Source organism: Pteropus vampyrus, unplaced genomic scaffold (genome assembly GCF_000151845.1).
Source record: "Pteropus vampyrus isolate Shadow unplaced genomic scaffold, Pvam_2.0 Scaffold509, whole genome shotgun sequence".
Classification (NCBI taxonomy): Eukaryota; Metazoa; Chordata; class Mammalia; order Chiroptera; family Pteropodidae; genus Pteropus; species Pteropus vampyrus.
Genome location: NW_011889290.1, coordinates 387,975 through 402,921, shown reverse-complemented (window position 1 = coordinate 402,921; position 14,947 = coordinate 387,975). Strand labels below are relative to the sequence as shown.

Below are 14,947 nucleotides of genomic sequence, written 5' to 3'. Positions count from 1 at the left end.
AGATTAAGAATTTAGTTTTTAAAATTATTTACCTGGCATTTATTTTGCCCAGATTTGGTAAATTATAGTTCAGCAACATAAAGGAACGTCAGTTTGCCATTTGTCCAGTCATCCATTTATAAAGAATTAAAAATATATATTAATTCGACTGAACCAAGTAATCCAAATTCACTTGGATAGAAGTTCTGATTAGAGTTTGATGAGTTTATTTCTATAGAGATGGCACAGTTAAATGTACTCTTTTCTATCATCTTTGAAATGACAGGTTTCATTTTCCAGTTTTTCCTTTCTCAGAAACATGCTTTTTAAAAAGCATTTTTACCAAAAAGTTTTTAAAATAATAAAGTAGAAAATTTAAATTGGAAACATTAAAATAAATCAAAATAATGATTTTACTTTTTTAACCATTTTAAATGGGTTGAAGGCAACTGAATAGAAATTGAAGAAATGTGACATCTGCTTAGCAGGTGTTCATTGGTCAGGATCTGTCCATGATGAAGAGTTGCTATAATACAGGTCAGGCCATATGATATAAGAATATCTTTTGATATACATATTGCTGCTAAAGAAGCTATAATGGTAGAATATTATATTTGCTCCTACATCCAATATGCTGCCTCCTGTTCTGTATTTCTGTAAGTTATAACCAACTGTTTGGAGTACTTTAAAAGGTGCTGCCCAGTTGTAAAGTGTAGGAATTTATTGAGTACAGCTGTTTCTGAGTACATAGTTATTGGATTAGCAATCTTCCCCTTTTTTCCCTTAGATAGGTGCCCTGTTGTGGTTAGAGATACCTTACCTAAAAGGATAGTGTGCCCTGTGCCCTCAGGCATCACCTTCTCTTTGAAGCCTTTTTCGGTTCCCTTCCTAGTGTCCCTTAAGCACTCCCTGTCTGCTTCCTTAACAGCCATATTTTTTAACATATAGTCTTATAAATGTTTCTTTTTTTGTTATTGTTTCTATTAGACTGTGATTTCCTTTACAGGATTTTTTCCCATTTAACTTTCATTCATCATTATCAGGTAGCGCTATAATGATGGATGGACTTTATTCTTGCATTTTGAGTCATGTTAAGCAAACTTAGTTAATATCTATGTTCATAGCTGGTGCGAACAGGGCATTAGTGAAAATAGGACAGTTGAAATTATAATAACTGCTGCTAGCATTTATTATGTACTTTAAATATGCTGTACAAGTTTCATAAATTATCTTTTTAAATTCTCACAACAAAATTTGTGAGGTGAGTACTTTACCTTAATCCTGCTTTGTCACAAATTAATACTGCCACTCCATTCTCTTTTTGTTTCATTTGCCTAGTATCTACTCATCCATTTATTTTAAAAATTGAGGTATAATTTACATACAGTAAAACACACAAGTCTTAAGTGTACAGTATCCACCACCCATAAATTTTCTCTCATCCCCATTCTAGTCTACATGCACCCCTCTCACCACTATTCTGATTTCTATCAGAATGTATTATATTACCTGTTCTTGAACTAAATGTAAATTGGAACCATGCAGTTTGTAGCCTTTTGTGTCTAGCTGCTTTTGCTCCAACTTAATAATTTTTGAGAGTCATTGAAATTGTGTGCCCATCAGTAATTTATTTTCTTTTATTGCTAAGTTTGGTTAACCAAAATTTGTTTAATCATTCTTATGGTACTGGCCATTGGGTTGTTCCAGTTGTAGGTTTTTATGAATGTAGTTGTTGTAAAAGTCTTTTTCTGGACATTTGTTCTATTTTATTATTAATTCGTTGTTAATCTCTTAACTGTACAGGGTTTGGTTTCTGCAGTTTTAGTCCTCTACTGAGGGTCTTGAAATGTATTCCCCTCGAAAAAGGGGAACTACTATATATTCCTAGACGTGGAATTGCTGGTCATGGAATAGGTTTATTAGAAACATTGAATAGTTTTCCAAAGTGGGTGTCTAATTTTATACTCAGCCAACTATGTATGAGTATTCTAGTTGTTCCACATCTTTGCTGACACCTCATATTATCATTTTTATTTTAACCAGTCTCACTGCTTTCATTGACTTTTCCTTGATAAATAATGATGTTAAGCATATTATACATTCAGATATTCATATTTAGCTAGCTTTTTTTCTGAAACGCTTGTTCAATTCATGTACTCATTTTTTAATTGGGTCGTTCACCTTTCTATGAGTGATTTTTAGAAATCTGGGTATAAATTCTTTGTGTGTGTGTGTGTGTGTGTGTGTGTGTGTGTATTCCAGTTCCTGGCTGCTATTCTGTTTTTATAATGGTGTACTTGGGGTAGAAATTTTTAATTTTGGTGCAGTCTAGTTTACCAATTTTTAAAATGTTTAATGCCTTTCATATCTTGTCAAAATTTTTACCTGCTTCAGTGTCCTGAATATTTTTTCTCAGGGGCTTTGTAGTTTTAGCTGTTATATTCAGGTCTGTGATCTTTCATTAAGTATTACATTGCGTTCATTATTGTGTTATTATTATTATTACACATATATTATAGATTTTTAGTATGTCTTGAAACCTTGGTTCTTTCTTTTCTGATATTTTATTTTTTCTTTCCATATTGCATGGACTTGGACCTCTGTTACAATCTTGAAACATATGTGGTATGAGGGGACATTTATCAAGTCCTTTTTTTTTTTATCTATTGAAATAATACCACTTCTGTATAATATATTCTTTTTATTTATAGATTCGATTTGCTGATAGGATTTTTATGTCTTTTTTCATTTGGGCTGTTGGTCTGTAATTTTCTTTGCTTGCAATATCCTTGTCAGTTTTGATATCACAGTTTTGCTGGTCTCACCAAACAAAATAGGAAATATTCTCAGGCTCTAGTCTATTATAAAGTTTGTGTGTGATCTAATTTCTTCCTTAAATGCTTGGTAGATTAGTAGTGAAATCATCTGGGCCTGAAGTTTTCATCATGTGAAAGCATTTTAAATAATGGACTCTTGTGCCATTTCTAGAAAGGCGTGTTTCTTAGGAGTTTATTAATTTTCTCTATGTTGTCTGACATAAAACTATAATAACCCTTTCAAGAATCAACTTTTGAAATTGATGGCTTTCTCTAATATTAATCTTTTTAAATATTTAATTGATTTGTGCTTTATACTTACTCATTACTTCTTTCTTTGACTTTAATTTTCTCTTTCTAGCTATCTGAAGTAGAAGATTAAAACATTAATTTTAAGCCTCACTTCTTTTAAACCTTTTAATAGATGCATTTTTAGCTATAAAATCCACTGCTTTACCCCTGTTACACAGATTTTGATAATGTATTTTCATCGTCATTTTGGGTTCTTAATAGTATTTCCTTTATGGATGCCTCTTCTCTTTCAAGAATTAACATTTGTATTTTATAATCCCAAAGCATCTCTAATCATCTATTTAGGTTTATGTTTCTAAATATTTGAGAAGGAAAGTGATGACGGAGGATGGAAGGGAACTCAAAGTTCATTCCCCACTACTATTTTCCTAAATTGTTCATCCTCCTCAATCTCATCTATTTGCTTTTAGGTTAGAGTCCTTTCTCAAGTACGTGGATGATATATATACTCTTTGAATCCTTGCATATCCAAAAATATGTTTCTTGAATTTTGTTAGTGAATGATACCTTGGCTAAATATAGGATTCTTGGGTTGCATTTCTTTTATTCCTCTAGATATTATTCTGGTAATTTCAAGTTCTGATGTTGCATATGAGAAATCTAATATCAGACTGATTCTTTCTCCTTTATAGGTAAAATATTTTTTTGAGAATTTTTAAAAATTTTTTATTAAGTTGATTGGGGTAACATTGGTTAATACAATTATATAATTTTCAGGTGTACATTATCATTTGACATCTGTATATTCTATTGTGTGTTTAGCACCCAAAGTCCAGTTTCCTTCAGCTACAATATATTTTACCCCCTTTACCCCATCTACCTCCCCGCTCCTCCCCCACCTCACTAGTAACAACTAGTCTATAGTCCTCTGGTAACCACTAGTCTATAGTCTATGTCCATGAGTCTCTGTTTCTTCTGCTCATTTGTTGCTTTTAGATTTGTATCCCACATATAAGTGATATTATGGCTTATTTCGCTTAGCATGATTATCTCGAGGTCCATCCATATTGTTGCAAATGGCAGTATTTCATCTCTTCTTATGGCTGAGTGATATTCCATTGTATATATGTACCACAGCTTCTTTAGCCAAACATCTGTCATAGGACACTTTGCTTGCTTCCATGTCCTGGCCACTGTGAATAATGCTGCTATGAACATTGGTGTGCAAATATCTTTTTGGATATGGGTTTTCAAGTCTTTGGGATAAATTCCCAAGAGGGATTGCTGGATCATATGGTAGATCAATTCTTAGTTTTTGAGGAAGCTCCATACTATTTTCCACGGTGGCTGTACCAATTTGCAGTCTCAACAGCGGTGTATGAGGGTTCCTTTTTCTCCACATCTTCTCCAACATTTGTTATCACTTGTCCTGTTGATTATAGCTATTCTTACAGGTGTGAGATGGTATTTCATTATGATTTTGATTTGCATTTTCCTAATATCTAGTGATGTTGAACACCTTTTCATATAGTTGTTGGCCATTTGTATGTCCTTTAGAGAGCAATGTCTGTTCAGTTCCTCTGCCCATGTTTTGATTGGATCATTTGTTTTTTTGTTGTTGTTATTGAGTTGTATGAGTTCTTGGTATATTTTGGATTTAGACCTTTATCGGAGGTGTTGCTTGCAAATATATTTTCCCATTCAGATGGTTCTCTCTTTACCTTGTTGATGAATTATTTTGCTGAGCAGAAACGTTTTAGTTTGATGTAGTCCCATTCATTTATTTTAACTTTTATTTCCCTTGCTTTTGAGGTCAAATTCATAAAATCCTCTTAAATCTAAGGTCCTTAAGTTTAGTTCCTATGTTTTCTTTTATGCGTTTTATTGCGTCAGGTCTTATGTAAGTCCTTAATTCATTTTGAGTTAATTTTGGTGTGTGGTGATACACAACAGTCTAGTTTCATTCTTTTGCAGCTGGCTTTCCAGTTTTCCCAGCACAATTTATTGAAGAGGTTTTCCTTTCTCCTTTATATGTTTTTGGCTTCTTTGTCGAAAAGTATTTACCCATATAAATATAAGTTTACTTCTGGACTCTCAATTCTGTTCCACTGGTCCATGTGTCTGTTTTGCTAACAATACCATGCCGTTTTGATTACTGCTGCTTTGAAGTGTAATTTGAAGTTGGGCAGAGTGATGCCTCTAGCTCGTTCTTTTTTCTCAGAATGGCTTTGGCAATTCGACGTCTTTTGTGCTTCCATACAAATCTGATGAGTTTTCTATTTCTTTCAAAAATGCCTATAGGATTTTGATGGGGATTGCATTAAATCTGTATAATGCTTTAAGTAACATGGTCTTTTTAACTATGTGAATTCTACAAATCCAGGAATACAGAATATCTTTCCATTTCTTTGTGTCTTCTTCGATTTCTGTTAATAGGGTCTTATAGTTTTCATTATATAGGTCCTTCACTTGTTTCTATAAATTTATTCTTAGGCATTTCATTCTTTTTGTTGCAATTGCAAAAGGAATTATTTTTTCCACTTCTTTTTCTGACACTTCATTATTAGAGTATAGGAAAGCTGTGGATATTTGAACATTGATTTTCGTGTCCAGAAACTTTACTGTATTTGCTTATTGTTTCTAGTAGTGTTTTTGTGGAGTCTTTAAGGTTTTCTATATAGAGAATCATGTCATCCACAAATAGTGACAGTTCGACTTCTTCGTATCCTATTTGGATGCATTTTATATCTTTCTCATATCTAATTGCAGTCACTAGGACCTCCAATATTACGTTGAATAACAGTGGCGATAGTGGACAGCCTTGGCTTGTTCCTGATCTTAAAGGGAAGGTTTTTAGTTTTTCACCATTAAGTATAATGTTGGCTTGTCATAGATGGCCTTTATTATGTTAAGGTATTTTCCTTCTATACTGATTTTGTTAATAAATGGGTGCCGTATCTTGTTGAAGGCTTTTTCTGCATCTATTGATATGATCATATCATTCTTATTCTTTAATTTGTTTATGTGGTATATCGCATTAATTAATTTGTGTATGATGAACCAACTATCCCTGTGCCCCTGGGATGAAGCCAACTTGATCATGTTGTATAATCTTTTTAATATGTTGCTGTATTCGGTTCACTAGTATCTTATTTAGGATTTTTGCATCTGTGTTCATGAGAGATATTGGTCTGTAGTTTTCTTTCTTTGTGTTATCTTTACCAGGTGTTGGTATCAGAGTGATACTGGCCTCATAAAATGGGTTGGAGAGTATTGCCTCCTCTTCGATTATTTGGAAGAGTTTGAGGAGAATAGGTATTACGTCTTCTTTGAATGTTTGGTAGAATTCACTGGTGAAGCCATCTGGTCCTGGACTTTTACTTTTTGGTAGATTTTTGATGATTGTTTCAATTTCCATACTGCTGATTGGTTTATTTAGATTTTCCAGTTCTTCTTGATTCAGTCTAGGAAGGTTGTATTTTTCTAACTAGTGGTCCATTTCTTCTAGGTTATTAAATTTGGTGTGATATACCTTTTCATTGTATTCTTGTATGATCCTTTGTATTTCTGTGATGTCAGTCATAATTTCCCCTCTTTCATCCTTGATTTTGTTGATTTGTGTCCTTTTTTTTTTTTTTTTTAATGAGTCTAGCTAGGGGTTTGTCAATTTTATTAACCTTCTCAAAGAACCAGCTTTTTTGTTGCATTTCTTTTTGTTTGTTTGTTTGTTTGTTTTCAATTTCATTTAATTCTTCTTAATTTTGATATTTCTTTCCTTCTGCTGACTATAGGCTTCATTTGTTCTTCCTTTTCTGGTTTTTTAGGTTATTTATTTGGGCTCATTCTTGTTTTTGGAGATACGCCTATAATGATATGAACTTTCCTCTTATGACCACTTTTGCCATGTTCCAATATTTTTGATATGTGTACTATCATTGTCATTCATTTCTATGTATCTCTTGATTTCTCTTTTTATTTCTTCTCTGACCCAGTTATTCTTCAGTAGCATGCTATTTAATCTCCATGTATTTGTGGTTCTTCCTGCTTTCTTTCTGCAGTTGATCTCTAGTTTCAAAGCATTATGATCAGCGAATATGGTTAGTATTATTTCAGCCCTCTTATATTTGTTGAGGCTATCTCTATTTTGTTCATTTTGAATGTTTCAGTTTCTTTGCTCTGCTCTTCTAGGTGTTTTTTTCAATTCCTGATATTGATTATATGACTTGTGTTCGAATTCACTGAGTTTTTTTCAGAAGTACCATCCTGAATTCTCTGTCTTTGAAGTCACATATTTCTGTGTCTGTAAGCTTATTTTCTGGAGATTTTTCTTTTCTTTCTGCGATGCTTTGTCACCTTGGTTGTTCATGGTGTTTAATGTTCTATTTCTCTGCCTGGGCATTAATGAAAGTGTATTCTACTGTTTTTCCAGAAAGACTTATTATATAAAGGTCTCTATTTAGCCTGTTGCAAAGAAGGAGTTTTTCTTTTGGTTTCCTATAGGTGGCGTCTCAGCTTCTTGGATCCCTGCTTTATATAAAATCTTAATAACACTTTTTAAATTTTCTTGTAGATATTTAATCACGCTCGCTACCCTCAGTTTCAGTCCCTGTCAGTGTCAGCGACAGTCTCAGCAGCATTTGTTCAGATTCTCCTGGGCTCCGCGGTGATCTGTCTCTGAGGGTATGGGAGGAGGAGCCCTCTGTGTTAGGAGTTGGGGGCTGCGTCTCAGCCTTGGTTTTGTAACCATGGCCGGCAAAAATCAACTATTGTTCCTCTGCGGTCACGTCCTGCTTCTCTGCTTTCTGCCCTGATGACTGGACCCTGCAGTTTTCCCAGGCAGGGCTGTTCAGGGAACTCGCCACTCCTTCACCCCTCTCCCTCCTCCTGCAGTGAGCTCAGGCGGCTGCAGAAGGCAGTTTCTTTATTTCTCCCAGTCCACTGCCCGACAGTCAGGGTTCTGACCTGTGGTAACTCTTATGTGCAGATACCACGCTCAGATGCGCTGATGTGCAGGTTGGGTGTTTTTTGTTGAGTTTTAGGTGTTCAACTTATTGTTGTTTCAAAGGGAGAGATCTATGTTTTTGATAAATTATTTTTTTTATCTGGAACCTTAAATGATTCTCTCTTTTTATTATTTACAAAATGAGTACTTTAATAGTATTTACCTAAATGTGTACAACATTTCTTTAGTCTAACCTGGAACGCAGCAAGCCTATTCAAATTGCAAACTCAGTCTTTAGAACCAGTTAAATTTTTTTCTGTTGCTTGTTTAATTATTACCTGTTCTCTAACTACTCATATTTCTCTTCTCGATTTTTTTTTTGCATATTATAGCTTCTAGATCTGTCTCCTTAGTCTCTTATTTCATAATTTGTACCTCTTTACATTTTTACTTTGTGCTTTGAAGTACTTAATTGCACTTAATTTTAGTCTTTGTAGTGACCAGTAGTTTCTTCAATTAATTTACTCAGTTGTTAGCTTTGGAAATCATGTGTTTTATCTTCATGAAGTCTTGCTTTAGTACTTAAGTCTTCTTATAGGTTTTCATTATTTTTCTAAATTCAAGTTTTGTTGCTTTTCTCTTCCACAACTTAATTTCACTGTTTGACAGATATTCCTGTTTATAGCTGCTAAACTCTCTAGATGTATATTTATTTTTCAACATTAGCTTCTTGAAACTCAAGTCTGATGTTGGAGAGAAGCTTGTGTCCCATGGGTCAGTGTTGTAGAAGCAGATAGGTCACCAGTCCACTGCAGAGGAACCTGGACCCACAGACTCTTTACTTCTCAAACTTAGTACTCTATCCATCCTGTCTATAACTTCTTGTCCTCTTAGATGCCAGTGAGATCAGGCATAGACTTGTAGGACCGATGCCAACCTCCTCACCTTTTTTCTGCTCCCATTACCAGCAGGAACTCACAGTTCATCTGGGCTAAACTTTCTGTGAACATGACCTCTAGTCCATACGTAGGGATTAATTCTTATCCTATTAAATAGCCGTGCAAAGAGTGTTCTTTTTCCTGAAAATAAAGGAAATAAAAATCATGTTTTTTTTTTTTAATGTAGGAAAGTTGATAAGTGCTTTTAAAATATACTGAAGTATTTTAAAATTTACATTGTGTTACTTTTTCCTTCACCCTCAAATGGACAACTTATAATTACTCTTTATTATATGTTTATAGGTTAGCATGGCCTCATTGAAAGAATTAGACCAAAGACTCTTTGAAAATTACATTGAGATGAAAGCTGATCCCATCGTTGGCTCCTTAGAACCTGGAATTTATGCAGGCTATTTTGATTGGAAAGACTGCCTGCCTCCAACAGGTAAATGGTATCAAGTTATCAAAGTTCTCTAAAATTACTCTAATACATCTAGTGTAATAAACATAGATATGCTTTTATCAGTTAATAGATGCTTAAAATGCTTTTCTTTTTATTCACATTTTTCTTGTATTTACTAAGGGATTGGTTTGATTTTAACTTTTTATTAGCTTAAACCCATTTCTTGATAATTTGTAACTTAGTACACTTTTTAATTATTAATACTTAATTGCTTAATTATTTTTAAATTCCAGAGAATAATTAATACACTTTATAATATTTGATCATTTTTAGTAATGCATACTTGCTTCCCGTGATTTTTTTTTAATTACATTGATATAATAGACTTTTGACAGTTTTATGCAATGACTTTGTGACCGTCATGAAAAAATTAACTTAAAGTATCTGGTCATTCCTATGTAAGACGTAATTATTGATGCTGAAAAGGTGAAGAATAGAAGGAAAATGTGTAGGAATAAGATTAATATAGTAATATAGCAAAGAAAATTGAACTGTAGGAGAATGACTGACACAGTTCCAGTATTATCTTTGTGATATCAAATGACAGTCACTTAAATCACTTTTATCATATATATATTTAAAAATAACCATTGCTTGCTGAATTAAATAAACTTTTTGGTTGCGCAGACAGTTGTTTTTTTGTATGAAGTAGTGTGCGATATATAAAACCAAGTTACCTATTAACATTTTTATATAGAAGTAATCCTATATAGAAATGATCATGTTCCTATTATATAGAAATGATTATAGATTGTTTTTGGATATATGTGTAGATGCATCAGGGAATCGTTATCAGATTTGAGTTAATCTTCATTCTTTTAACTAAGTATATTAATCACCTTTTGTTTTTATCACGTAATGCTTTTATTAGATGATGATAAAACTGTTTACTTTTTAATGCCTTTGGTTTTTATTGTATAGTATTCACATTAGGTGGTAACAATATAATGATGCCAAAAGTCTAAACTAAAAACCAGAATAATTAAATTAATAATATTTTATATAACACAGGTATTTAATTTTCTGAAATCACAGTCATTAGAGTCATATGAAGTCTTTTGCCTACAGGTGGTCCTCATTGATCTTTTTTCCCCCCTAAACTTTATTACCTTTCTATACAAATACTCTACTGTTTCCAAACTGGATTATAGTTTATATCTCAAATATATTCTCTTAAAGTTTAAATCAGATCCTGGTAGTATCATGCTTAAAATCTTTGCAATACCTTCTCGTTATTCTTACAGTAAAATCTGCAAAGCAGTTTAGTGCTGGCCCCTGCCTGGTGCCATGGCACACCACCACCATCCACCACTGTTCCCATTGGCTCTATCCAGCTGTGCTTCAGCACATTGGGTTTTTTTTGTTGCCTAAACCTTCCAAATCCTTCTAACTCAGGGCCTCTTCAAAATTGTTTTTTCCTTTGCTTACACAATAATTCTTCCTTATCTTCATAGGACTTTTGACATTCAGGTCTCAACTTAAATATCACTACACCAGTCACCCAATCTGAAGAAATAACATGGCCAATGAAGAATATACATGGTACTTTAGATTTAACCTATGAAGCTACCTCATATTTTATTTGTAAAATAATTATTTCAAGGGAGAATGCCTACATGTGGTTCCTGCACTGGTCATTATTATACTGGTTGAGCTTATTAAAGCTAAATCGATAAGGTCATAGTTAGTGGGTTAATTATCACAAGGTTGTTGATAAAATTGACCTTCTGTGATAAGCATAGTTTATGACTTTAAGTGAACAAACATGACTTTCAACAAGAAATTATCATTCTTTTTCCCAAGATCATCAGTTAACAGCCTCTGGAACTTTTGATCTCTTATCTCTTTTCAAAACTCTTGAGCCCAGATGACTTTTGAAATTTCAGTATTTTGGGACTTTTCTTCTTTTTCATAGCCTTGTACTATAGCCTGGTATTTTCAGGACTGTCTCTATCATTGGTAGTCCTATCTCAAACTTCTTCTGAGTCATCACCTTCAGCATCTCTCTCTGTAGCCTAATCTCTGTACACTGAGCTTCAGATCTTTTTATCTACCTTCCTAGCAGATGCCTCTAACATCTGCTGGAACATTCCTGAGGCCACATCAGCTTAGCAAGTCCAAAAGCAAACTCATCATCTTCTCTTTCTCCCCAACTCCAAATCAGTTGTTTCTGCTGCTGTACCTCAACTCAATGTGAAGGGTGGAGATGTCAACCAGGATTCCTCGTACTCCTCTAGTTCCATCAGAGATCTAGTTACAAGTGCCACTTCCTTGTCTCCATTCCTATTCTGTTCCCTATCATTTTTCATTTTTTCTTACCAAGACATTCAAGTGTCTCCTTATAGTCCCAGCACTCAAGACTTGCCTGTTTCATATCTATGTCCGCCTCTTTGAGAAGCTCATCTTTCTAAAATATAAATTGGATCTGTCATTCCCCTGCTTAAAACCCGTCAGGATGACTCATTCTTCCTCAGCTAAAACCTAAACTTCTTAGACATTGCTCATGCTTATACTTGCTCATGACTGTCCTTTATTTCCCTCACTCACCTCCTCTCAACCTCTCATGCCTGCCTCTAGGCAGCAGGCAGTCAGAACCACTTCATTGTTGAAAGCCCATACCTGCTCCACTCTCGCTCTTTCCTTATACTTAGGTGCTTCTTCCTGGGGAGCTTTCCCTGCTCACCTCCCCATGTGCATCCAAGTTGGGTTAGTATTCCTTCATCTTTAGTGCCTCTGCAGTGGTTTTCTGTTCTTTGCATCACCCTTGCATGTAGGTACTATCATCATCTGCTTTCTGGTCTCTTCTGCTGTGCTGGGTCTTCCTGGCACAGGGGCTATCTTTTTCATGTCTGCACTCCCAGTGTTTAGCACAGTCTCAGCATAGATAAGATACTCTGTTTGTTTGTGGAGTGAATGAAGACAGATAGTTTACTAGTATGTGTTACATGCTATTGAGACTGCTCAGACACCTGGCGACCCTGTGAATGAGTGATGTCCATGATGTCCTCTCCTCAGCAGCCCTGCTCAGCTCCTACAGATGCATGTTTATGGCTTCTTTTATATTTGGTCTTCTCTTATATTTGGTCTTCCTCTTTTCCTGCTGGCTTCTATTTTTCCATCATTATTGTCTTTTCCAAAGAATCCTGCCTTCTCATGTGCCTGAAGTAGGACAGCTTCAGTTTTGTCATTTTTGTCTCTAGCAATGTTTCAGGCTTAATTTGTTCTAGGACCCACTTGCTCATCTTTCTGGCCATTCACAGTATCTGCAGAGCTCTCCTCCAATGCCATCTGTCATATGAATCAACTTTTTTCCTATCAGCCTTCTTCACTGTCCAATTTTCACATCCATAGATAGTAATTGGGAAACGAGGGTGTGAATGATCTTAGCCTTGGTCTCTAATGACACATATTTACTCTTGGTGATCTTTCCTAATTCTTCCATTGCTGACCTTCCAAGTCATAGCTTTCTTTTGATTATTTTTATTTATTAGTATACAGTCTTACTAAATGTGCAAGCCACTCTTCAGTTTATCTTCCAGTTTTGCAGTTGTTATTTTCAAATTTTTTTCAATAAGAAAGTAAATCATATTATGTCTAGTTTCCATTCTTATTCACTTTTTAATAAATAGTGTACAGTGGATATCCATATTTGTTGAATCGAATTACATTGAATTAAAATGATTATATTAGGACTCATTTTCTTGTTTTGGGAATTCCCATATGGTAGATTTGTACACACCTAAATTTTGAGCAATTGCATTTGAATTAAATTGTAAGTGTCATGTATACCCAGTACATCAGCAGTTGTATTTGGCATTGCCATGTAAAAAGTAACATATTGCTCAGGGATAGTTTAAATTATTTTAGCAAAATTAATATTTTCTTCAATTATTAGCATATATTGAACATAACTATTAGCACTGACATTATTCTTAAATTATTTGGTGTATCTTTTAAAGGTTATCAAATTACTTATGTTTCTGTGAGAACAGGAAAAATTGTGACACAGCTACTGAAAATTTTCTCTGTGTTTAATGGTTATTACAGCAAATAAGACTTGGTCACTAGGCTTCAGTCTTCATGAACAGTTGCTCATATCTGTCTCCATTTAAACTCTAGTTGTTACTGGGAAACACAATTTACTTGTGAATGATGAAGAGGAAGGCTCTCTTCTCTTTCTCCCACCATCCTTGACTTGCAACTTTCCCCAACAGTCAGGAATCTTTAATGCACACTGAAGACCGGCAACAGCAGTGACAGCATTCCTGGTGGGGTGGATGCAGGCTTACTTTCTTATCAGTTCATCTCTGTAAGGGGTGTCTTTGGGAAAAAGCAGTGCAGGAGATCTTTTCCTCCCTTAAGGGGCACAGTCAGGTCACAGTACTTCAGAGGCCATTACTACTGACTATTGTTACACCATGGTGGACCCTAGGACAAGGCCTCAGTGAGGATATCCTCATATTTCCTCAGCTATGAAATTGAACTAGTACAAGCCATTGATGTAAGTAATAATGGTTTGTTATCTCTGGATAATTTTTTTAAAACAAAATTAGTATTTTGCTATCAGTGTGACATCGAGTGATATGGCCTTTTACCTAGCTCTTTTTTTCTTTTTAAAGATAAACATCATTTAGGAGCAGATGGCACATGGCACTGCAATGTCAGCAGTACTCTTTCTCAGATTCCAAAAACGCTTAGTTATTGTCAGTATTCATTTCACTTTTATAAACTGTATTTAGTTCTCCTCTTCATGTATTTTTGACTTTGTGATCACTAACTGAACTTAGTCTTGCATAGTCATATAGTGATTTTTAGTTTGTTGAGAGTTGACTTGAGACCTCATGTAAAGTGAGCAGTTAAAATAGTTTGACTATTAATCTTCCCGAATAATTTCAATTAACAACTTTAGTATTATCTTTAAAGTTTTCATCTCCAAAAACTAAATTTTTTAAATCATATAGGTAACCGATTACTTATTGCTTAAGTTAGCAATAGTTTCTGATTATGTAGTAATTTTTTTTAAATCCAGTTGATTAATTTCATGATTCAAGAAGAGATCCCATTAAAGCCATAGCTATGCTTTTATAACCTGACAGTTGGATATTTAAATTGTTATCACCTCTCTATTTGTGTACATGTCAGGAAAGATTATTCTGGTTAGTTCTGAGTCACCAAACTGTTTGTTTTATTATCCAAAATTATTAAGAGCTCAGAATATTTGCATTTGTTAAATTTTAGCTAAATTAATGGTCTCCATTTACAAACTCACATGGATGTTTACATCTTTAAAACATTTGAAGAAAAATAATCCTTCAACTTTTCACTTAAATATTGGTTTTAACTTTTTTCTATCTAAAAAGCATACAAATTTATATATATATTCCTTAAAGAGATTTAATAAATGAATTTTAACCATTTTTATTTTTATGTAAGTAAAGTACTTTTCTGATTTTTAATTCAAAATGCTTTTATATTATAGTTACTAAAGTTATAAAGGGAAGGGAAGACATTTATATAATTCATAACGTGAATATTATAGTGCCTTCTAAAAATATAG

General features: G+C 34.0%; 1 protein-coding gene across 3 annotated transcripts in view; it reads left to right on the top strand.

Annotated features, from left to right (window-relative positions):
• Positions 1-14,947, top strand: part of EXOC2 (exocyst complex component 2) — a 210,204-nt gene that overhangs the window by 154,571 nt on the left and 40,686 nt on the right. For all 3 annotated transcript variants that reach the window (XM_011383239.2, XM_023524910.1, XM_011383240.2), the window contains exon 23: positions 9,231-9,372. In XM_011383239.2, coding sequence (XP_011381541.1) covers positions 9,231-9,372 — 142 coding nt within the window. The remainder of the gene's footprint in view (positions 1-9,230; positions 9,373-14,947) is intronic.